The sequence below is a fragment of the Coregonus clupeaformis genome, chromosome 10 (genome assembly GCF_020615455.1).
Source record: "Coregonus clupeaformis isolate EN_2021a chromosome 10, ASM2061545v1, whole genome shotgun sequence".
NCBI classification, from domain to species: domain Eukaryota; kingdom Metazoa; phylum Chordata; class Actinopteri; order Salmoniformes; family Salmonidae; genus Coregonus; species Coregonus clupeaformis.
This window is the reverse complement of record NC_059201.1, coordinates 14,664,995-14,690,429: the sequence shown is the minus strand read 5'-3', so window position 1 is coordinate 14,690,429 and position 25,435 is coordinate 14,664,995. Positions and strand designations below refer to the sequence as shown.

The 25,435-nt window shown below is 42.7% G+C and overlaps 2 protein-coding genes and 2 non-coding genes across 7 annotated transcripts in view; 3 read left to right on the top strand and 1 right to left on the bottom strand.

Annotated features, from left to right (window-relative positions):
• LOC121575199 (inositol 1,4,5-trisphosphate receptor type 1) overlaps positions 1–10,396 on the bottom strand; it is a 147,428-nt gene extending 137,032 nt beyond the window's left edge. For both annotated transcript variants that reach the window (XM_045222859.1, XM_045222860.1), the window contains exon 1: positions 10,287–10,396. In XM_045222859.1, coding sequence (XP_045078794.1) covers positions 10,287–10,378 — 92 coding nt within the window. In that variant the 5' untranslated portion in view covers positions 10,379–10,396. The remainder of the gene's footprint in view (positions 1–10,286) is intronic.
• Positions 10,397–14,913: 4,517 nt separating this feature from the next.
• LOC121575197 (formylglycine-generating enzyme) lies at positions 14,914–23,761 on the top strand. 3 transcript variants are annotated; one of them, XM_041888151.2, is made up of 9 exons: positions 14,914–15,152; positions 17,338–17,511; positions 17,806–17,880; positions 18,527–18,609; positions 18,940–19,065; positions 19,597–19,711; positions 20,330–20,443; positions 20,526–20,585; positions 23,024–23,761. In XM_041888151.2, exons 1-9 carry the CDS (start codon positions 14,970–14,972, stop codon positions 23,123–23,125), a joined length of 1,032 nt encoding a protein of 343 aa, XP_041744085.2. In that variant the 5' UTR covers positions 14,914–14,969; the 3' UTR covers positions 23,126–23,761. The 3 variants fall into 3 exon arrangements, with proteins under 3 accessions (XP_041744085.2, XP_041744084.2, XP_041744083.2); XM_041888150.2 differs by having other exon boundaries at positions 14,914–15,260; positions 18,943–19,065; XM_041888149.2 differs by having other exon boundaries at positions 14,914–15,260.
• On the top strand, positions 21,721–21,801 carry trnaa-ggc. Its single transcript has one exon. It is a non-coding gene; the product is annotated as a tRNA-Ala (tRNA).
• trnaa-ggc lies at positions 22,430–22,510 on the top strand. The gene has a single exon. It is a non-coding gene; the product is annotated as a tRNA-Ala (tRNA).
• Positions 23,762–25,435: the final 1,674 nt, after the last annotated feature.

Below are 25,435 nucleotides of genomic sequence, written 5' to 3'. Positions count from 1 at the left end.
CTACCTTGTCACAACACAACTGATTGGCTCAAACACATTAAGAAGGAAAGAAATTCCACAAATTAACTTTCAAGAAGGCACACCTGTTAATTTAAATGCATTCCAGGTGACTACCTCATGAAGCTGGTTGAGAGAATGCCAAGAGTGTGCACAGCTGTCATCAAGGCAAAGGGTGGCTATTTGAAGAATCTCAAATATAAAATATATTTTAATTTGATTAACACTTTTTTGGTTACTACATGATTCCATATGTGTTATTTCATAGTTTTGATGTCTTCACTATTATTCTACAATGTAAAAAAAAACGTTTAAAAAAAAAAGCAAAACTTGAATGAGTAGGTGTCCAAACTTTTGACTGGTAGTGTATGTATGCATGTACAGTTGAAGTTGGAAGTTTACATACACTTAGGTTGGAGTCATTAAAACTCGTTTTTCAACCACTCCACAAATTTCTTGTTAACAAACTATAGTTTTGGTAAGGCGGTTAGGACATCTACTTTGTGCATAACAAGTAATTTTTCAAACAATTGTTTACAGACAGATTATTTCACTAATAATTCACTGAATCACAATTTCAGTGGGTCAGACGTTTACATACACTAAGTTGACTGTGCCTTTAAACAGCTTGGTAAATTCCAGAAAATGATGTCATGGCTTTAGAAGCTTCTGATAGGCTAATTGACATCATTTGAGTCAATTGGAGGTGTACCTGTGGGTGTATTTCAAGGCCTACCTTCACACCCAGTGCCTCTTTGCTTGACATCATGGGAAAATCAAAAGAAATCAGCCAAGACCTCAGAAAACAAATTGTAGGCCTTCACAATTCTGGTTCATCCTTGGGAGCAATTTCCAAATGCCTGAAGGTACCATGTTCATCTGTAAAAACAATAGTACGCAAGTATAAACACCATGGGACCACGCATCCGTCATACCGCTCAGGAAGGAGACGCGTTGTCTCCTAGAGATGAATGTACTTTGGTGCAAAAAGTGCAATTCAATCTCAGAACAACAGAAAAGGACCTTGGTACAAAAATATCTATATCCACAGTAAAACAAGTCCTATATCGACATAACCTGAAAGGCCGCTCAGCAAGGAAGAAGCCACTGCTCCAAAACCGCCATAAAAAAGCCAGACTACGGTTTGCAACTGCACATGGGGACAAAGATCGTACTTTTTGGAGAAATGTCCTCTGGTCTGATGAAACAAAAATAGAACTGTTTGGCCATAATGACCATCGTTATGTTTGGAGGAAAAGGGGGCGGTTTGCAAGCCGAAGAACACCATCCCAACCGTGACGCACAGGGGTGTCAGCATCATGCTGTGGGAGTGCTTTGCTGCAGGAGGGACTGGTGCACTTCACAAAATAGATGGCATCATGAGGAAGGAAAATTATGTGGATATATTGAAGCAACATCTCAAGACATCAGTCAGGAAGTTAAAGCTTGGTCGCAAATGGGTCTTCCAAATGGACAATGACCCCAAGCATACTTCCAAAGTTGTGGCAAAATGGTTTAAGGACAACAAAGTTAAGTTATTGTAGTGGCCATCACAAAGCCCTGACATCAATCCTATACAAAATGTGTGGGCAGAAATGAAAAAGCGTGTGCGAGCAAGGAGGCCTACATACCTGACTCAGTTACACCAGCTCTGTAAGGAGGAATGGGCCAAAGTTCACCCAACTTATTGTGGGAAGCTTGTTGAAGGCTACCCGAAATGTTTGACCCAAGTTAAACAATTTAAAGGCAATGCTACCAAATACTAATTGAGTGTATGTAAACTTCTGACCCACTGGGAATGTGATGAAAGAAATAAAAAATTCTCTACTATTATTCTGACACTTCACATTCTTAAAATAAAGTGGTGATCCTAACTGACCTAAGACAGGGGATTTATACTAGGATTAAATGTCAGGAATTGTGAAAAACTGAGTTTAAATGTATTTGGCTAAGGTGTATGTAAACTTCAGACTTCAACTGTATGTATCTATGTATCTTGGTGTTTGAGTGTGATTACTGCAGTCTGTCTGTGTGTCTGTGTGTGCACGCACCAGATGGTTCTTGGAGAGGGCAAGTGATGTCAACCGTGTGAGGTGTCAGACAAAGTAAACACAAGCCTATAAAAGCATTTGTCATAACGACATTGGTATCAGAGTATGACCTGTGTGTTTAGGGTTCATTTGAGGAGTTATTGTATAATAGTAACCTGTCAGAAAAGAGGGTCTATGACAATACCCTCCCCTCTCTCTACTACCATCCTATCCCTGAAGGATTGAGGGTAAGAGGTTAAAGAGCACACTGATGGTAAATTTGAAAAGGAATTACTCCATAAGCTGTAGCCTTAGGTTCCCAGCTCTGCAGATGTGTAGGTCATGTTAACGCCTGAAGCTCCTATTCTTTGACTTTTGAAGTTGTATATGTTGTGTGTATATGTGTGTGTGTGATTGGGTTTGTTTGTGACAGTGGTGGAAAAAGTACCCAATTGTCATACTTGAGTAAAAGTAAAGATACCTTATTAGAAAATGACTCAATTAAAAGTGAAAGTCACCCAGCAAAATACTACTTGAGTAAAAGTCTAAAAGTATTTGTTTTTAAATATACTAAAGTATCAAAAGGAAATGTAACTGCAAAAATATACTTAAGTATAAAAGTAAAAATAATTTCAAATTCGTTATATTAGGCAAACCAGAAGGCACGCTTTTCTTGTTTTTTAAATTAACGGATAGTTAGGGGCACACTCCAAAACGAAGCATTTGTGTTTAGTGAGTCTGCCAGATAAGAGGCAGTAGGGATGATCTCTTGATGAGGACCATTTTCCTGTCCTGTTACGCACTCAAAATGTAGTGAGTACTTTTGGGTGTCAGGGGAAATGTACAGTGAGGGAAAAAAGTATTTGATCCCCTGCTGATTTTGTTTGTTTGCCCACTGACAAAGACATGATCAGTCTATAATTTTAAATGGTAGGTTTATTTGAACAGTGAGAGACAGAATAACAACAAAAAAATCCAGAAAAACACATGTCAAAAATGTTATACATTGATTTGCATTTTAATGAGGGAAATAAGTATTTGACCCCTCTGCAAAACATGACATAGTACTTGGTGGCAAAACCCTTGTTGGCAATCACAGAGGACAGACGTTTCTTGTAGTTGGCCACCAGGTTTGCACACATCTCAGGAGGGATTTTGTCCCACTCCTCTTTGTAGATCTTCTCCAAGTCATTAAGGTTTCGAGCCTGACGTTTGGCAACTCGAACCTTCAGCTCCCTCCACAGATTTTCTATGGGATTAAGGTCTGGAGACTGGCTAGGCCACTCCAGGACCTTAATGTGCTACTTCTTGAGCCACTCCTTTGTTGCCTTGGCCGTGTGTTTTGGATATACCCATCCACGACCCATTTTCAATGCTCTGGCTGAGGGAAGGAGGTTCTCACCCAAGATTTGACGGTACATGGCCCCGTCCATCGTCCCTTTGATGCGGTGAAGTTGTCCTGTCCCCTTAGCAGAAAAACACCCCCAAAGCATAATGTTTCCACCTCCATGTTTGACAGTGGGGATGGTGTTCTTGGGGTCATAGGCAGCATTCCTCCTCCTCCAAACACGCGAGTTGAGTTGATGCCAAAGAGCTCGATTTTGGTCTCATCTGACCACAACACTTTCACCCAGTTCTCCTCTGAATCATTCAGATGTTCATTGGCAAACTTCATACGGCCCTGTATGTGCTTTCTTGAGCAGGGGGACCTTGCGGGCGCTGCAGGATTTCAGTCCTTCGCGGCGTAGTGTTTTACCAATTGTTTTCTTGGTGACTATGGTCCCAGCTGCCTTGAGATCATTGACAAGATCCTCCCATGTAGTTCTGGGCTGATTCCTCACCGTTCTCATGATCATTGCAACTCCACGAGGTGAGATCTTGCATGGAGCCCCAGGCCGAGGGAGATTGACAGTTCTTTCGTGTTTCTTCCATTTACGAATAATCGCACCAGCTGTTGTCACCTTCTCACCAAGCTGCTTGGCGATGGTCTTGTAGCCCATTCCAGCCTTGTGTAGGTCTACAATCTTGTCCCTGACATCCTTGGAGAGCTCTTTGGTCTTGGCCATGGTGGAGAGTTTGGAATCTGATTGATTGATTGCTTCTGTGGACAGGTGTCTTTTATACAGGTAACAAACGGAGATTAGGAGCACTCCCTTTAATAGTGTGCTCCTAATCTCAGCTCGTTACCTGTATAAAAGACACCTGGGAGCCAGAAATCTTTCTGATTGAGAGGGGGTCGAATACTTATTTCCCTCATTAAAATGCAAATCGATTTATAACATTTTTGACATGAGTTTTTCTGGATTTTTTTGTTGTTATTCTCTCTCACTGTTCAAATAAACCTACCATTAAAATTATAGACTGATAATTTCTTTGTCTGTGGGCAAACGTACAAAATCAGCAGGGGATCAAATACTTTTTCCCCCTCACTGTATAGAGTAAAAAGTACACTGAACAAAAATATAAAAAGCAACATGTAAAGTGTTAGTCCCATGTTTCATGAGCTGAAATAAAATATCCCAGAAATGTTCCATATGCACACAAAGCATACTTCTCTAAAAGAAATTGCACAAATGTGTTTACATCCCTGTTAGTGAGCATTTTTCATTTGCCAAGCTAATCCATCCACCTGACATGTGTGGCATATCAAGAAGCTGATTAAACAGCATGATCATTACACAGGTGCACCTTGTGCTGGGGATAATAAAAGGCCACTATAATGTGCAGTTTTGTCACACAACACAATACCACAGATGTCTCAAGTTGTGAGGGAGCATGCAATTGGCATGCTGACAGCAGGAATGTCCACCAGAGCTTTTGCCAGATAATTTAATATTAATTTCTCTACCATAACCTGCCTCAAACGTCGTTTTAGAGAATTTGGCAGTACGTCCAACCGGCCTCACAACCGCAGACCACGCGTATGCATCGTGTGGGCGAGCGGTTTGCTGATGTCAACGTTGTGAAAAGAGTGCCCCATGGTGGCGGGGGTGTTATGGTATGGGCAGGCATAAGCTACGGACAATGAACACAATTTCATTTTATTAATGGCAATTTGAATGTACAGCGACTGTGAAGAGATCCTGGAGGCCCACTGTCGCATATCCATTCATCCGCCGCCATCACCTCATGTTTCGGCATGATAATGCACTGCCATGTCTCAAGGATCTGTACACAATTCCTGGAAGCTGAAGATGTCCCAGTTCTTCCATGGTCTGCATACTCACCAGACATGTCTCCCCATTGAGCATGTTTGGGATGCTCTGGATCGACGTGTACGACAGCGTGTTCCAGTTCCCCGCCAATATCCAGCAACTTTGCACAGCCATTGAAGAGGAGTGGGACAATATTCCACAGGACACAATCAATAGCCTGATCCTGACTGGTTTTCTGATCCACGTCCCTACCTTTCTTTTAAGGTATCTGTAACCAACAGATGCATATCTGTATTCCCAGTCATGTGAAATCCATAGATTAGGGCCTAATTTATTTATTTCAATTGACTGATTTCCTTCGTTGAAATTGTTGCATGTTGCATTTATATTTTTGTTCAGTATACATTCTTTTCTTTAGGAATGTAGTAGAGTAAAAATAGTAATATATTTTAAATTAATTATTTCATGCATTGTACCTATTGGCTGCCACTCAGAAGAATAAGAAACAAATCATAAATAATAAAATAAAAACACATTACCAAAAGGTACATAATTACAAATATTGACCATTTTGATCCTATTATAAAGTTTAAGTAATAATAAATTCAATATATATACGAGAAAAAAAAAAAATGGGCCTCCACCCACAACCTCCCATCCAATTCCCCCAACCCCACCCAGCCAACATGTCTCCATCCAATCCAATTGTTTGTATGTGTTGGGCTGTATAGATTGTTTATTTGTACATGTTGGGCTTTAGCTGAGATTATTCTTTACTGAGTCAAGCATATTTTTCCAGGCTTCAATTGTTCCTTGACTAGGACCATTCATTCTCGCTGTCGATAATTCTAATAGTAAATGTATCCACTGGTGAATTGGGAGAGTGAGGTGAATGCCATCTAAGCGCCAACATCTTTCTTTGCAGCAGTGCTGCCTTCCAGGAGTAATCACTGGTATTATGGCCCTATGTACTTTATCTCCCTCTCGTCCACAAGCACGCTGGTGCCCGTACACACACACACACACTGTCATTGTGTGTTCATTGCTTCCCAATTACTTCCAATTCTTCCCAGTAAAGTATACATACTATCATGGTCATGGAGCCACCCAGGACCAGACCTCCACTTCCACTTCAAAGGGCTTAGTTCTCCCAGCCCTGTTCTTTGGGAAAAGTGGGAACACCATTTATCAAACTCCTCCAAACCACTCTCTATCAGTGGCCCGCAGAAGGCAGAGGGGCCCCTGAGCAGCACAGTAGAGACCCCTCCACCGACACACACACAGCCCTTCGTGCCAGTACCTCCCAACCACGATAACACAAACTTTCTCAAGAGGTTAACTGACACAGGCCACACCATCTCTTCTGTGATTAATTTCCACAGCATTCCTCTCTCAAACACATACTCATCTTAATATGGGGACTCACACACCATCACCACAGACAAAAGTCCTTTATACACTGCTCAAAAAAATGAAGGGAACACTAAAATAACACATCCTAGATCTGAATGAATGAAATAATCTTATTAAATACTTTTTTCTTTACATACAGTGGGGAAAAAAAGTATTTAGTCAGCCACCAATTGTGCAAGTTCTCCCACTTAAAAAGATGAGAGAGGCCTGTAATTTTCATCATAGGTACACGTCAACTATGACAGACAAATTGAGAAGAAAAAAAATCCAGAAAATCACATTGTAGGATTGTAAATGAATTTTTTTGCAAATTATGGTGAAAATAAGTATTTGGTCGCCTACAAACAAGCAAGATTTCTGGCTCTCACAGACCTGTAACTTCTTCTTTAAGAGGCTCCTCTGTCCTCCACTTGTTACCTGTATTAATGGCACCTGTTTGAACTTGTTATCAGTATAAAAGACACCTGTCCACAACCTCAAACAGTCACACTCCAAACTCCACTATGGCCAAGACCAAAGAGCTGTCAAACGACACCAGAAACAAAATTGTAGACCTGCACCAGGCTGGGAAGACTGAATCTGCAATAGGTAAGCAGCTTGGTCTGAAGAAATCAACTGTGGGAGCAATTATTAGGAAATGGAAGACATACAAGACCACTGATAATCTCCCTCGATCTGGGGCTCCACGCAAGATCCCACCCTGTGGGGTCAAAATGATCAGAAGAACGGTGAGCAAAAATCCCAGAACCACACGGGGGGACCTAGTTAATGACCTGCAGAGAGCTGGGACCAAATTAACAAAGCCTACCATCAGTAACACACTACGCCGCCAGGGACTCAAATCCTGCAGTGCCAGGCGTGTCCCCCTGCTTAAGCCAGTACATGTCCAGGCCCATCTGAACTTTGCTAGAGTGCATTTGGATGATCCAGAAGAGGATTGGGAGAATGTCATATGGTCAGATGAAACCAAAATAGAAATTTTTGGTAAAAACTCAACTCGTCGTGTTTGGAGGACAAAGAATGCTGAGTTGCATCCAAAGAACACCATACCTACTGTGAAGCATGGGGGTGGAAACATCATGCTTTGGGGCTGTTTTTCTGCAAAGGGACCAGGACGACTGATCCGTGTAAAGGAAAGAATGAATGGGGCCATGTATCGTGAGATTTTGAGTGAAAACCTCCTTCCATCAGCAAGGGCATTGAAGATGAAACGTGGCTGGGTCTTTCAGCATGACAATGATCCCAAACACACTGCCCGGGCAACGAAGGAGTGGCTTCGTAAGAAGCATTTCAAGGTCCTGGAGTGGCCTAGCCAGTCTCCAGATCTCAACCCCATAGAAAATCTTTGGAGGGAGTTGAAAGTCTGTGTTGCCCAGCAACAGCCCCAAAACATCACTGCTCTAGAGGAGATCTGCATGGAGGAATGGGCCAAAATACCAGCAACAGTGTGTGAAAACCTTGTGAAGACTTACAGAAAACGTTTGACCTGTGTCATTGCCAACAAAGGGTATATAACAAAGTATTGAGAAACTTTTGTTATTGACCAAATACTTATTTTCCACCATAATTTGCAAATAAATTCATTAAAAATCCTACAATGTGATTTTCCTGAAAAAAAATGCTCATTTTGTCTGTCATAGTTGACGTGTACCTATGATGAAAATTACAGGCCTCTCTCATCTTTTTAAGTGGGAGAACTTGCACAATTGGTGGCTGACTAAATACTTTTTTTCCCCACTGTAGTTGAATGTGCTGACAACAAAATCACAAAAATTATCAATGGAAATCAGATTTATCAACCCATGGAGGTCTGGATTTGGAGTCACCCTCAAAATTAAAGTGGAAAACCATACTACAGGCTGTTCCAACTTTGATGTAATGTCCTTAAAACAAGTCAAAATGAGGCTCAGTAGTGTGTGTGGCCTCCACGTGCCTGTATGACCTCCCTACAATGGCTGGGCATGCTCCTGATGAGGTGGCGGATGGTCTCCTGAGGGATCTCCTCCCAGACCTGGACTAAAGCATCCGCCAACTCCTGGACAGTCTGTGGTGCAACGTGGCGTTGGTGGATGGAGCGAGACATGATGTCCCAGATGTGCTCAATTGGATTCAGGTCTGGGGAACGGGCGGGCCAGTCCATAGCATCAATGCCTTCCTCTTGCAGGAACTGCTGACACACTCCAGCCACATGAGGTCTAGCATTGTCTTGCATTAGGAGGAACCCAGGGTCAACCGCACCAGCATATGGTCTCACAAGGGGTCTGAGGATCTCATCTCGGTACCTAATGGCAGTCAGGCTACCTCTGGCGAGCACATGGAGGGCTGTGCGGCCCCCCTAAGAAATGCCACCCCACACCATGACTGACCCACCGCCAAACTGGTCATGCTGGAGGATGTTGCAGGCAGCAGAACGTTCTCCACGGCGTCTCCAGACTCTGTCACGTCTGTCACGTGCTCAGTGAACCTGCTTTCATCTGTGAAGAGCACAGGGCGCCAGTGGCGAATTTGCCAATCTTGGTGTTCTCTGGCAAATGCCAAACGTCCTGAACGGTGTTGGGCTAGCTGGCACAACCCCACCTGTGGACATCGGGCCCTCATACCACCCTCATGGAGTCTGTTTCTGACCGTTTGAGCAGACACATGCACATTTGTGGCCTGCTGGAGGTCATTTTGCAGGGGCTCTGGCAGTGCTCCTCCTGCTCCTCCTTGCACAAAGGCGGAGGTAGCAGTCCTGCTGCTGGATTGTTGCCCTCACGGCCTCCTCCACGTCTTCTGATGTACCTGGCCTGTCTCCTGGTAGCGCCTCCATGCTCTGGACACTACGCTGACAGACACAGCAAACCTTCTTGCCACAGCTCGCATTGATGTGCCATCCTGGATGAGCTGCACTACCTGAGCCACTTGTGTGGGTTGTAGACTCCGTCTAATGCTACCACTAGAGTGAAAGCACCGCCAGCATTCAAAAGTGACCAAAACAGCAGCCAGGAAGCATAGGAACTGAGAAGTGGTCTGTGGTCACCACCTGCAAAACCACTCCTTTATTGGGGGTGTCTTGCTAATTGCCTTTAATTTCCACCTGTTGTCTATTCCATTTGCACAACAGCATGTGAAATGTATTGTCAATCAGTGTTGCTTCCTAAGTGGACAGTTTGATTTCACAGAAGTGTGATTGACTTGGAGTTACATTGTGTTGTTTAAGTGTTCCCTTTATTTTTCTGAGCAGTGTATATGCACTGCAGAGCTTTGATGGCAGTACCTTTATGACTTTTTCAAGTTTATACGAAGCTATGAATTCACCCTTAAAGGGATAGTTCCCTCCTAAATTAAAGTCTATCAGACATGTTCAGACCTCAAATGTGCCCTAATGTCCAGATAAGTTCAAGTCCCATGGCATCTGCTGAATAGATTAAGCTGACTGCTTTTGAATGGCATCACTCAGGGCTGTGCACATACCTTTGGAGGGGCAGGTGCTCAAAGTGAAAACATTTTTGGACTTAAATGACTTACATTCATAGCTAATTATCTAATGTTCCTGTAGCCACATTTCAGTAATTTATCCATCCCAAATGAATGGGAAAGATATAGGCACCATCTAAAATGACTATATTAGATTGTGCCCATGTTTGCCATTCATTTGGGATGGTAAGTGATAATATCTAAAGGATAAAAGGGATAGGTGAAATGAACTCACCCCAGAGTGCTGATGAAGCCGTTGGTGGAGCCCTCTGCATACAGGGAGCAGATGTCCCCGATGTGTAGGAAACTGGACATCTTATCCGACATGTCTCACACACACACACACACTGGGCCCCCTGGAGAGAGGAGAGGCAAGGGGAGTCCTGCTACAAATAGAATCACAACACACACATTTTTTTTTTAAATGGAGAAATAAAATCCCTGAACTGGGCAGGTCACACGGTCATGAATAACCTAGGACCCTAAGAGTGATATTTATGAGTCTTCATTTTTGTCAGGTCATCCCAGCTAACAATTCTAGGCAGAGAGAACGTTTTTGTAACGTTAACCCGTAATGTACCCCTAATGTTTGAGTGTCCAGTTTTCCATTAGTTAGGGGAACATTCAATTTATGTTAGCAAAAATGTTTTTTAAAAATTGAGAAACTTTTGTTATTGACCAAATACTTATTTTCCACCATAATTTGCAAATAAATTCATTAAAAATCCTACAATGTGATTTTCTGGATATTTTTTTCTCATTTCGTCTGTCATAGTTGACGTGTACCTATGATGAAAATTACAGGCCTCTCATCTTTTTAAGTGGGAGAACTTGCACAATTGGTGGCTGACTAAATACTTTTTTCCCCACTGTACTTTACTTGCATAAAAAGGTTGGATGGAAACCTGGTTTGACAGTGTTAAATTTAACACTGGGCCAGTGTCTATACGGGTCCACACCTTTCAGTGTTAAATCAACACTGTGCCTATTGCTGACGCTGTTACACTTTGCATTGATAGGGAATTAACACTTTTAGTGTTATGCAATAACACCTCATATAGTATTTTTTTTTATATAAAGAGGTTTTTGTATCACTTGACAAGGTCATTCATATTGAATTAAGGATACTGCAATAATATGTACAAGTCTTTACTTCCAAATGCTCTTACGTAATAGTGGTCCTCTGTAGCTCAATTGGTAGAGCATGGCGCTTGTAAAGCCAGGGTAGTGGGTTCGATCCCCGGGACCACCCATACATAAAAATTTATGCACACGTGACTGTAAGTTGCTTTGGATAAAAGCGTTTGCTAAATGGCATATTATATTATTTACAAAGACTTCAGGGCTTGCAGAAGACATGCTCAAACTTCAACTATCATAACCATAAACCTCTTAAACTGGTACAACACTTCCACTCACGGGTGTCCATAACAACAACTTTGAAGCGACGCCCCCAATAAGCCACGCCTCCAATATAATTTCCAAGTGTGCCTTGCCTTTTTGAGTGAATTGCAGAGTTACCACCCATGACTGTATTTGTTAGTGATAGAGATATGGTTGTTGAACTTATTCATTTTCAGTCCTGCCAAAGTAAGGACTGTCCAGAGCAGTTATTATGCAGCAGCTGTTAAATGGGTTGCGGGTCAAAATGGTGCTCCCAAAGAGTCCATGGCGGTGGATAGGTTTTCGCTGCAGGGGTTGCCTTTTACCAGTAGGGCCCAGATATTTTAAAGGTTAAGAAGGTGGACATTGTGGCCTTTATAGCTATGGGGATTAATGGCACTGCCCAGGTGGAGAGGAAGTCCAGGAAAATAGATATCAGTATGGATGCGGCGGAGCGGTTCCTGGGACTGAAAAACGTATCGGCGGAGGGATTGCATGGAGTATTGTCACAAGCCATACCACCCTCTCAGGCCCTAGAGCTTGAGAAGGGAAATATGGAGATTTGAAGGAAGGAAGAAGTGGGAGTTTTGTTTTTGTCAATGTAATATTTTCATCTGGGTTAGTTTTCCCTTTTTTTTTTTCAACCCCGTCCAGTTGGTGGTGGCAATACACCTTTTTGGGTTGTAGTCTGCCATAAAACCAGAAGAAGAAGTTGTTTCAGTCCTGTGGACTTCACCAAGTGAGTTCTTACTGGAGATGAAATGTATTATTAATACTCTTTAGGACAATACATTAAATATATCATAAGGCCTTACTTTTGATGGCCAAGGTTTACCTTAACACACTGGTGTTAGGAACCTCCTCATTTACAGGCCTGCATAATGTTATGCAGGCTTGCAAAGTGATGTATAATTCCTATTGGAATCCAGACAGAGTTAGGACATCCAACAGTTGGAAACATTTCAGTAATGGGTGCAATAAATCTATGTAAGTTAAAAGCACTGTGTGTGTGGGTATCCCTAACCTTGCCAAAAGACAAAGAGCTATGAATGGATAAGTGGTTCACCAATCAGGGCCTTGATTGGCTCGGCAACCGTAACAATGTGTAATGAACGTTGTTTTGGGGGGTGGGGGAGAATGTTTCTTTGGGACCATCAGGCGACGTCCTGACAACTAATACACAGCAACGTTCCCATGAAACGTGTCTAGAACATTAATATCTTATATTCTGAGATCATGGCAACCATGTTCTGTGTATGTTTAGTTTGACGTTGATGGAATATTCTCCTAACCGACAGAAAACTGGACACATGCATGTTCTTCAACGTTACCATGAAATGTGTCAAGAACATTGATATCTTATGTTCTGAGAACATGGCAACCATGTTCTGTATATGTTTGGTGGGACATTGATGGAATATTCTCCTACCACACATTAGTTAATTACCTAATGAGACTCTTAAGGGAACGTTCTCTAATGTTTTGGGAACGTTTGTTGTTAGCTGGGGAGAAATAGCAGGAGGATTTGCATGGGGCCAGGCACTATCTGATGCTCCAGCCTGGTCTGTCTGTGTGGGTGAGGGGTAAACAGTTAATCATTAGGAGAGGCAGAGAGAAACAGGAAGGCCATGCACCTGTGGTTAGTAGACCTGCTCTGGGATATAGGGTGGAGGGAGTGACAGACCCGTCAGTTCAACAGGTTTAAAGGTGTCACTGGGTTTTATTTTAACACTGACCCAGGCTGGATTACATTCAGGGTTGGATTCAATCCCCTTTCAATTCAGTCAATTCAGGGAAGTAAGTGAGGAATTGCAAGTATGAAAAATGTATGCATTCACTAACTAAGTTGCTCTGGATAAGAGCATCTGCTAAATGACTAAAATGTCAAATGTAAATGTAAAACAGCCCATTACTTTCTATTATACTTGGACTGAACTGTAAAGGAAGCTACCCCAAATCTGGTCAGTGGTTAGAATACAATGTATGACATCTTGGGATGACACGTGGTCTAGACTCTAGTAGTGCATGGTTATTGTACTGCAGGTGTTACAGTGCCCAGTGAGTAAAGCAGTGTTTTGTGCTGTGTTTAGACCCTTAAGGGCCAGTCCTTACCATGCCTCGTACATCACGAACAGTGAGGAAGCCTGGAAACTGAGGCTACTGACCACTTGACCTGTCCAGGAACAACTCCAGACACTAATTGTAGGCTGTCATTGGGGCCTAGAGTTTTACCTGTTCATGTGGCAGGTAGAGAAAAACTCCTGGAACATACTGTACCAACTGAGTCCTGACTCACATTTGTGACATTTCAGTCTACAGAGCTCCTACTGTGCGACTCTAGTAGCCTACACACAGACGTATTATTTGCCTACACTGCAACATCACCCAGGAGTGAGTATAATGAGGCTGACCTCAAGGCCTAGTTTCAGACCAGTCATCTTAGAAACATACTGAAAGAAAAAAACATGGAGAACAATTCACCCCATCATATTACCTCAAAACCACATAGCCTAACATTTAGTAGACAACACTAACGCACGACATAGATATAATGTTACTGTTATGTTAATCAACATGATGCCCAAGTCACTGGGCAAACTGACAGCACAAATCGATATTTATCTCAGTCTTCTTCTAAAACGGGATAGTTTATAAAAATCGCTTCAACTTTACTGAGCTTCAGCACATCCCTGAGACGAGTAGCCTACAGTTTGACCACTTGCGTGCTTGCTTCAATTGTTCAATTATATTATATTTCATATCAGACTGGCAAAACCGTGTTTCTCAGCTCGGGAATTGTTTTTTGTTTAATCAGCGTCAGTGCACAAAATCATGACGGGCGGTTCATGAGGAGGGCAGATACATTGTTGCGCTTCTTCCCTAGCCACAAGCAATACATATTTAAGAGGCGGGGATGCTCCCCCAAACTGTACATACAGAGTTGTGGTAAACTTTACCTTCGCTGTGGTAAGAGGTTGGGAGCGACGCGCGAGGCTGGGTCAACGGGAGAGCATGGCAGCGATACACCGCTTTCAACTAATCCATAGCACCAAGATTCAGTCGGCGAGTAGATTCCGAATTTTTTGACAGCTCAATCCAATCACCCTGCCTTCCGTTAGTTCGCTACATGAGCGCTAGTCCCCGCTCGAAGGTCTGTAGCCCCTCAGAAAATTATATACTATCACTAGTCTCTGGGAAATGATGTTTCTTGAATTGTTCCTTCGGATAAGTAACAAAACCGAAAACATATTTATGACTACAACTCCCATGGTGTGGTGAGCGTTGCGTGGTATTTAAATAAACTTCTCCAAACTTTAGACACTGCTGGAGGAAGTGCAATTAAATGTTCAATCAAAACTACACACAAACACTATTTGACACACATTGTAAATTATGAGTATGCTGAAATGATAGGCTACATTTTTATGGTATAGAGTTGCACGCTTACAATTATCAGCTGACTGACCACGTGACTGATAATGCGGAAGCATGGCTCTGTCCACAAACAAGTGGTCTTGAACTGAATGGTGCAACGATGTTGCTTTATTGTGCGTTTTTCTTATTTTCCCTGAATGTCAAAGATTATGTGCTGTGTGTTCAAAGCAAGCCAGAACTCTCCGTCTGCGCAGAACCTGAGACAATCGTTCCACTGGCGGCAGAGAGCTCGAGCTGTGGCTGCCACAACCTGAAGAGAGATGCAGTTGTGGATATCGAGAAGGAAAGTTCCATAATAACAGAAAACCCTGCTGTCAAATACTCGAAAAAGTCAAATGAGAAGCATACAGACACTCAGACGAATGGGGAAGAATCAGATAATCGTAGTCAGGTATTCTATCAAGCGTTCACACCGTTATAGAGTTAAATAGTAAAGTATTTTTGTAGGCACTAACTCCACCATGGTTTGTTGGACAAACCTATGAGGAAATGAATGGCGTTTTTGTAGGGTTTTTGGATAAACGCCGAAAATAAGGTCTGTAGTAAACACAGGTTTAGGAGATCTTACACGTTTTGTTCTATAAGAATCTTCAACAGCTAACGTCACTTTGTGAATTTTGAAACATTTATGTAATAAACAAAAGCACATAAAAGCTTCATAATTCATAAAGGTCATGTTAACTGACTGATATTATCTCATAGAACAAAAAGTATAAGATCGCTTAAGCCTGTGTTAACCTCAGACCTTTTTTTTTTTTAGCTTATCCCAAAACCCTATTCTCCTCCATTCATTTCCCCCATATGGATGGCTAAATATCGTCACTAGTTACCATAGCCACAAAGTCATAAACCCCGCCTATTTCTACTATTTAAATTGTTAAAATGTGATCTTAACCCTAACCTTAACCACACTGCTAACCTTATGCCTAACCTTAAATGAAAATGTTAGTTTTCATACATTTTTACGATCTAGCCAATTTTGACTTTGTGGCTGTGGTAACTTGTGGAAACCATGGCTGAACGATCCAAAGATAACATATTTCCAGGTTTTAGGACTTCAAACTGGCCATTCTATTGTTGTTGTGCACAAGCCAACTTCTCACGAGACGAGATTTGGGAAGATGACCTCGCGATACTACCATTTGATAGGCCCTATGTGTCTTATTGTCTGTTGATGGTTCTAAGTCAGGGATGGGCAACTGGTGGCCCCCAATTGTTTTATATATATTTTTGGAACTCAGTCTGGGTCTCAACATACTTTTGCGAGTTAGAATACTAGAATCCAAAAGGTGCAATTTCGAGATTTGGTTGTGCATCACATTTTTCTCTTGTTACTTCAGTACTGTAGTGGTCCTCTGTAGCTCAATGTGGTCCTCTGTTGCTCCATTGGAAGAGCATGCGCTTTCGCATCCAGGGGTAGTGGGTTCGATCCCGGACCCCCATACGTAAAATTTATGCACACATATTGTAGAGTCGCTTTGATAAACGTCTACTAAATGCATATTATATGCTACTCTGACCCAGTGATCTAAGGCACTGCATCGCAGTGCTAACTGTGCCACTAGAGATCCTGTTCAATCCAGGCTCTGTCGCAGCCCGACCCCGGGGAGACTCATGGCGCCAATTGGTAGCGTCGTCCAGGGTAGGAGGAATGGCGGATGTAGCTCAGTTGATAAGCATGGCGTTTGCAACCCAGGTTGTGTTCGATTCCCACGTGGGGCCATATAAAAAAAAATTATTCACTAACTGTAAGTCAGCTCTGATAAGCGTCTGCTAAATGACTAAAATGTAAATGTAATTATAGTCAGTCAAGTAGCCCATGTCAGCTAAACATTTTTAGATTGCTAAGTTAGTTTAGCGGCAAACTATCTAAACTTGTTATCATGGTAGAATTACTGGTTGGGGGGGCCATCATTGATTTTGTTAGTCAGTTTCACTCTGATATCAAATTAAATACTGCAAACATTTCTCTCCACCCTATGGCAAAATGTGTAGAATTGCAGGAAAGTAGCTGTAAAACAGCTCATTTTAACTCTCAGCCCCATGGCAAAAATGAGTAGAATTGCATGAAATTAACTCTAAAACCCCCCCAAAATCATCTCTGCTGTCAAGACTGGGGCCACTAAAATGTTTTGCTCGCAATGTGTGGGGGGGGGGCAGGGGAGATGGATGTGGGTACGCAGACCCGCGAGCAACTGCGGCCCCTCATTATGAGTTTAGATTTTTTGTGGCCCCACCCCCGTCAAAGTTGCCCATCCCTGTTCTAAGTATGTGTGTGTCTGTGTAGATGGTGTCTGTACATGGTTCTGGCGTCTATCATATGGTTCTAGAACAAGTTCTGTTGTCAATAGATGGTCCTGATGTGTGTCTATTGTCTGTAGATGTTCGTAGTGTGTGTCTGTTGTCTGTAGATGTTCGTAGTGTGTGTCTGTTGGCTGATGGTCCTGTTGTGTGTCTGTTGTCTGTAGATGGTCCTGATCCCTGGAGGGGAGTTCCTGATGGGTACAGACGACCCTGGCATCCCCCCGGACGGGGAGGGTCCCCAGAGGAGGGTGCACCTGGACCCTTTCTACATGGACGCTCATGAGGTCAGCAACCGCCACTTCCAGAGCTTCATCAATGCCACGGGCTACATCACTGAGGTAGGTTTTTTCAAATGTAACTGACTTATTTATTGAGATTAGTCTTATTGAGATCAAGTGTCTCCTTTTCTCAAGGGAGACCTGGTCAAAGACTGAAGTAGTGTCAGCAGTATTACAAATGAATTGCAAACATGAAAACACATTGCGTTACACATGTGGAATTGTGGTTCACTCTGAGACAGCCATGCTGATAGACTGACAGATGTCACTCTATAGAAGTGATAGCTCCCTTTCTTCTCTGATTATTGTTCTAAGATGCTGTCACTTCTCCTGCCCCACTGTGTGTTCCTACAGGCAGAGAGGTTTGGAGACTCGTTTGTGTTCGAGGGGGTGTTGAGTGAGGAGGTCAAAAGCCAGATCTCCCAGGCAGTAAGTACACTTCAGAGCAAAAAAGATAAGGAAGATACATTTAACTATCCCAAGGCAAGGGATATGTATTGTGCATCCATCATGCTGATGAAATGAAGTAACGGCTGCATTCAGTGTTCTATTGTAAACTTCTTTGTGTTGTTTACATCTAACCTAGGTGCTAGCGTGACTGTTTCTGCATTCAACAATGCCCCTTTCTAGACATAAGTGATACAGGAGTTGGCTAAAGAAAACAGGGGCGTCCAGTCTAGGATAGCCTACTTCTTGTTTTCATAGATGTTTCAGTCCTGCACACACAGGGCTCTAACTTGAGTTCCATGTGCATTACTCACATTTTTGCATCAATGCGCATGTGTCTAAAGTTAGGCTACGGCCCATGGAGAGGCAATGTTGTGGTTTCTCATTCTGTCATCTGATGACATTCCAATAGAGGTGGCAAAATAGTGTGTAAACACTGTTTGCTTAGGAATGTAGCACTATTGCCCCTTTACATTCAAGTAGTAGACTGTGTGTGTGTGCGTTTTTGTTTGTGTGTACGTGGGTGTGCGCCAGTGCACACTCGGCCTGACCACCATGATATTAGTTCCTGCTGAGTTGTGTTTTGTCTACCTGTGTCACATAGCTGTTGTTACTTCCTGGTTGTCAGGTGGCTGCTGCCCCCTGGTGGTTGCCAGTCAGAGGAGCAGACTGGAATCACCCTGAGGGCCCAGACTCCAGCATCACAGGCAGGTAGGAAGCAGAGCTCTACACTGGATCATCCTAATCAGAATTAATAGAATCCAATATCAAGCCCTATCTCCAGCATCACAGACAGGTAGGAGTTACATCGCTATACTGGCTCATTCTAATGATATCCAGTGTCCACCAGTCACATCTCTGTATATCACAGACGGGTAGAGGTCTGTTGATAAACTGATGGTTCTTATGGCTCAGGTTGGAGTTGTGTGTTTGGTTCCTGCTTGAGCCAAATGTACAAAATATACAGTATGTGTTGCCATACTACTAAATGACCATGTATTATGATGTTGTTATTATTAACCATAAACCTGGTTGTGTTAGCAGGCTGGACCACCCTGTGCTACATGTGTCGTGGCGGGATGCTGTGGCCTACTGCTCCTGGGCCCACAAGAGACTACCCACAGAGGCTGAGTGGGAGTACGCCTGCAGAGGGGGCCTACAGGACAGGTAGTGTTGTGTGTGTGTGTGTGTGTGTGTGTGTGTGTGTGTGTGTGTGTGTGTGTGTGTGTGTGTGTGTGTGTGTGTGTGTGTGTGTGTGAGGGAACAACCCCACTACTAATATAATATATATAAATATAGATAGAGTATATTTAAGTAATAAGGACCGAGGGGATGTGGTATATGGCCAATATACCACGGCTAAGGGCTGTTCTTACTCACAGCGCAATGCGGAGTGCCTGGATACAGCCATGAGCCATGGTATATTAGCCATATACCACAAAACCCTGATGTACCTTATTGCTATTATAAACTGGTTACTATCGTAATTAAAACAATAAAATATATTTGTTGTCATACCTGTGGTATACGGTCTGATATACCACGTCTTTCAGCCAATCTGTATTCAGATTCAGGCTCAAACTACAAAGATTATAATATGTTATATGCCACTATTCCTACAGTACACCTTTAATCTTTGCACAGTTCTAGTATGCCTATCTTTATCCACTACCCTGATCCTATGTTTCTGTATTTCAGACTATACCCGTGGGGGAACAAACTGAAACCTAATGGACAGCACTACGCCAACCTCTGGCAGGGAGAGTTCCCCACACACAACTCAGAAGAGGACGGGTACACCAAAACCGCACCAGTAAGAGAGGGGGAGAGACAGTTACTGAGAGAGCAAGACAGAGAATGTGAAAGAATGAGACTGAAATACAGTATATACAATTGGTCTGACTTGACTAAAAGACTGTGAAAACAAAGGGCTCAGGGGAGTCAGTTCACTCCCATGTTAGGGTGGCAGGGTGGCCCTTACCCACAGTCCATTGTGATGAAACAGGAAGTTGATATCTGATTCAGCCACTGCTTACGAACAGGAATTGTGTGTCGTTGGAGATTACAGAGAAACTCACACCACCAGCAGCTCACAGCTGCTCTAGATCACATGAATAACATTGAGATAACATTAATGAATTGCATAGTAATAGTGAAATGATACCGTCTCACTTCAATGGTTGCTGAGATTGATATTTTACAGGTCTTTCAGGGTTACACTTTCTATTGTTTTTACACATACAAATTGTTTTATGGGGAAGTGTTTTATTCTAAAATGTTAAAATGTGATGTTTAATTATCAGTCTATAGCTCGTTTTAATATGCTTCCCATACCCATGCAACAGTTGCAATGCTATTTCAATAATGTGGGACTCCTTATTGGTGTAGAATGTGAAAGTATCTATCTCATATCTTTCTATGTCTCCTGCAGGTGAAGTCATTTCCTGCAAATGGCTATGGCCTGTACAACATGGTGGGGAATGCATGGGAGTGGACATCTGACTGGTGGACTGTACACCACACCACGGACGAACGGCACAACCCGGTAATACACACACACACTTTTATATCACATCTGTGAGGATTTCCTCTTGATGTTTTGATATTTTCTCCCCTCCCTTTTGCAGGTAGGTCCACCATCAGGCACAGACCGAGTGAAGAAAGGAGGCTCCTACATGTGCCATAAGGTAACCTGTGCGCAATGACTATTTTTATGGGCACAAGCACTGTTAATGACACAAACTGTTCACACCACTTTTGTTGGTGGAGAGAACATTTAGCTGGTTTAAAGCTCATTTTCTTGCAATTCTATACATTTTGCCATGTCTAATGTGTATTCATGTGATATTTGAGTGACTCAAACATTATAACAAAATCAATGGGCTAAAAAACCTAACTAAAAAACATTAGCTGACATGGGCTAGTTGATCTGTACATTTCTGACAAGTTATAAATAGCTCTCTGAGGTATGCAATGACTGACATGACAAGAGGAAAACTGATGTACTAACCAATTTCAAAATTGCACCTATAGAAGTCAAACACACACCAGAGACTAGCCGGTCTCTGAAAAAAGCAGTGGGGTGTGCCTGTGGGGGGCAGTGGTTCCCTACCATGTTGTGGGGCGTGCCTCCCTTGCCGACCCCTCGTGCCTCCCACAGTTTGGGAACCACTGCTTTAGCCTAGTGCAGTCAAGTACAGTGGGATACAACCATCCCAGCTCTGTAGATTGTGCAGCAAAGAGACAGAATCATTGTTTTGGTACTTTCCATATGTAGCTTGTTTTGGTCGCAGGTTCAGGAATGGTTGAAGAATTGCAACATTTACCTTGAGCTAACTCTGCAAATAGCACTGCTGGGTGATTTTAAAAAGTCCGATATAATAATACTCGTAGCAAAAATGTTTATCTTTAATTTACAATCTGTAGAAACTATGAGAAAAGAAAGGTTCAGAAATTTTGTGAAACATCATAGCACAGTTGAAAAATATATGGCAAATAGAAATCAAAACTGGATGGTCTTCAGAGATAGATGGGAGGGGTTGAGGGTAGCTGAAGGGTGGGACTAAAAACAAACAAAAGATAACTATTGTAAAATATACTGTGTCTGTAAAATGTATACAGTTTGTGTAAGCCGGAAGTAGAAGCCTAAGTGTTGTTGTCCATTAGTTTACCTCCCGAGTGGCGCAGTGATCTAAGGCACTGCATCGCAGTGCTAGCTGTGCCACTAGAGATCCTGGTTCGAATCCAGGCTCTGTCGTAGCCGGCCATGACTGGGAGACCCATGGGGCGGCGCACAGGGTAGTCCAGGGTAGGGGAGGGAATGGCCGGCAGGGATGTAGCTCAGTTGGTAGAGCATGGCGTTGGCAACGCCAGGGTTGTGGGTTCGATTCCCACGGGGGGCCAGTATGAAAAAATATATATAATAATGTATGCACTGTCTTCCACAGTATACTGAGCTATTAGCCTTGCCTCCTCGGAGAAGCAACTTGTGACCCAACCACTCTGCCCACCGACACTAGTTGCCTTGGTGATGTGATTGACAGCATGCAAAACTAGTCCCAAGCACAAAGCTGGGTTTGTCATGTGCAGGAGGAAAGGACTTCAATCTAACGGTCTTTGTGATTGTAAAACACACGTTGGCCCTGTTTAAAAGAAAGGTTCAGAAATTTTGTGAAACATCATAGCACAGTTGAAAAATATATGGCAAATAGAAATCAAAACTGGATGGTCTTCAGAGATAGATGGGAGGGGTTGAGGGTAGCTGAAGGGTGGGACTAAAAACAAACAAAAGATAACTATTGTAAAATATACTGTGTCTGTAAAATGTATACAGTTTGTGTAAGCCGGAAGTAGAAGCCTAAGTGTTGTTGTCCATTAGTTTACCTCCCGAGTGGCGCAGTGATCTAAGGCACTGCATCGCAGTGCTAGCTGTGCCACTAGAGATCCTGGTTCGAATCCAGGCTCTGTCGTAGCCGGCCGTGACTGGGAGACCCATGGGGCGGCGCACAGGGTAGTCCAGGGTAGAGGGAATGGCCGGCAGGGATGTAGCTCAGTTGGTAGAGCATGGCGTTGGCAACGCCAGGGTTGTGGGTTCGATTCCCACGGGGGGCCAGTATGAAAAAAAATATATAATAATGTATGCACTGTCTTCCACAGTATACTGAGCTATTAGCCTTGCCTCCTCGGAGAAGCAACTTGTGACCCAACCACTCTGCCCACCGACACTAGTTGCCTTGGTGACAGCATGCAAAACTAGTCCCAAGCACGCATGCAAAACTAGTCCCAAGCACAAAGCTGGGTTTGTCATGTGCAGGAGGAAAGGACTTCAATCTAACGGTCTTTGTGATTGTAAAACACACGTTGGCCCTGTTTAAATACTTCAAAATACATCCTTCCCATCCTACATTCTATGGAGTAATCACTGATTTGCCATAACTCTGGACTGGTGAATGCTAAAGGAAACCCTACTTTCCACCTATCCAGTTGTTGGATCAGTGATGAATTTATGAAGGAAACGAGTGCTTTAAAAATATATATTCTTAGTGTCTTGGATGCAATCAATCTAATGTACATTGACGTATGATTTTCTGTTTCTCTCTCCTCCTCTCTATCTCTACCACTCCAGTCATACTGTTACAGGTACAGGTGTGCAGCACGGAGTCAGAACACCCCTGACAGCTCTGCCTCTAACCTAGGGTTCCGCTGTGTCTCCCAGGAGCAGACATAACCTTTCACCCTTGACCCTGACATGGGTAGTCTGACTTTTCCCTTTTTGTACCATTCCCCATTAGCTCTAGTCTAGTGCGTTAACTCTGCCTACCTTGCCCGCCAGACGAGCCAAATCAAGTGCACCTCTTCACACGGCCAGTGATGTCAGTGTTATTCATGAAATGCAGGATTACCGCATGACAAATGTGGATATTAATGGAATCTTTTTTTGTTGTAAAATATTTACATTTTGTCTATGTGAATAAATCAATATTCAGATTGAACATGTGTGAGGTGGCATATTGTTTTGGTATAAAGACATTTCACAGATTGATTTAGTAGCTCTTGTTATTGCTATGAAATAAAGACAAAAACACACATATTTCCTATGCACTTGATGTCCAAGTGAACAGAATGTCTGGTACAATGATAAATAAATTGAACCAAATGCATTTAACAATATTCCTCCATAATTCCCAATTATTCCCAATATTATCTATAAATTGCCATCACCTATTGTGAAAATACACTGTGTTGTTTATGCTCTCAATATGTATTCACTCTGTTAGACAGTAGAAGTTTGCCACTTCTTAAAATGTTTTCAGTTGTTGTCTGTGCCTTTCGGAGATCAATGGAATAAAACATATTCTTTTAATTTGTTTATTTTTATTTCACAACGAAATGGGATTCATAATTTATATTTAATTCCATGTACACGTGTGATATGCAGACGCAAAACTCTCCAATATTGTGTGATTGCGGCACTGTCTACCAGTGTCCTTAGCTAGCTAGCTACCTATCCCGCCTCCCGTCTGAGGTGTACCGGATTACAGTGTCCTTCACTCCAGCCTACCAAACACCTTCCCTCGGCGTTAACAGAACTGCAGGAAGTCAGTGCCTGACAGGCAGTGTTGGCAACTCCTCAGTAAGTAAAGCAGCTATTGGCTGTCCTAAAAGTTGCCAGAAGTTGCTAAATGATGTCATCACCTAATTTGCATAATTGGCCATGTGCATGTAATTGTGATGGAAGCTGTAGGAGAGAGGAATAACGTCATGGGAGAGACAAAAAGTGAGTAAAAAACACCCTACATTTACATCCCGCCCTGAATGTAAGCCAGGGCGGGATCAGCCAGCGGCGGCTTCCCGCATGCGCGATTCATTTGCAGTCTGGACATGGAGGGGTGAACATCTCCTGCTCTGACTGCAGCTGGGAGGGACTGCTGCGCGAGGACTGCTCCCATCTGTCAAATGCACTTATGTTAGCTTTTTCCAAAGCTTTAAACAGGCAGTGATCATGTTCAATGTTTTCTTGCTTTGACTGTGATATGTGGTTGTTTATCTACCTTAGGATAATGCACCGATTGGAAGTGTCAGAGAAATTCTATAGGAAGAGAGACCGCAGATTCTTTCAAACAACAATTTTATTATAAGATTAGCAAAAATGAAGCAATCAACCATCACTAAGAATAGTCAGAGTTGAAAGCTCCATGAACAGAGTTGGCTCTCAGCTTTTATAGAAAAGTCCAACTTCTTTATCTATGTAGCAGTTGGCAGACGTGTGCAAACAGGGGTGGGGAACATAGACTGAACTGTACTGTAGATTAAGATATCTGATGTTGCCACCGTTGTCTGTTGCTTCCTGCAAGTTACCATACAGAGGAGCTCCAACAGATAGTACAATCAGGATATCAAATTCTGCGGTCGCATCCAGCTCTTATTTGTACGCCCAGACTTAGAACTAAGTCACACAAGACAACAAGACTGCATCATGGGGACAAAAACACTAGCATACAGTGAGGGAAAAAAGTATTTGATCCCCTGCTGATTTTGTACATTTGCCCACTGACAAAGAAATGATCAGTCTATAATTTTAATGGTAGGTTTATTTGAACAGTGAGAGACAGAATAACAACAAAAAAATCCAGAAAAAGCATGTCAAAATTTTTATACATTGATTTGCATTTTAATGAGGGCAATAAGTATTTAATGAGGGCAATAAGTGCGCCCTCTCAATCAGAAAGATTTCTGGCTCCCAGGTGTCTTTTATACAGGTAAGCTGAGATTAGGCGCACTCTTAAAGGGAGTGCTCCTAATCTCAGCTTGTTACCTGTATAAAAGACACCTGTCCACAGAAGCAATCAATCAATCAGATTCCAAACTCTCCACCATGTCCAAGACCAAAGAGCTCTCTAAGGATGTCAGGGACGAGATTGTAGACCTACACAAGGCTGGAATGGGCTACAAGACCATCGCTAAGCAGCTTGGTGAGAAGGTGACAACAGTTGGTGCGATTATTCGCAAATGGAAGAAACACAAAATAACTGTCAAT

What these genes read in the sequence shown, in the direction of transcription:
- LOC121575197 (XM_041888149.2), top strand. Translation starts at nt 14,970, where the DNA reads ATGTTGCTTTATTGTGCGTTTTTCTTATTTTCCCTGAATGTCAAAGAT. An exon ending in AATCAGATAATCGTAGTCAG is followed by an intron (nt 15,261 to 17,337) that starts GTATTCTATCAA and finishes TGTTGTCTGTAG; the next exon opens with ATGGTCCTGATCCCTGGAGG. An exon ending in GACTCCAGCATCACAGGCAG is followed by an intron (nt 18,610 to 18,939) that starts GTAGGAAGCAGA and finishes TGGTTGTGTTAG; the next exon opens with CAGGCTGGACCACCCTGTGC.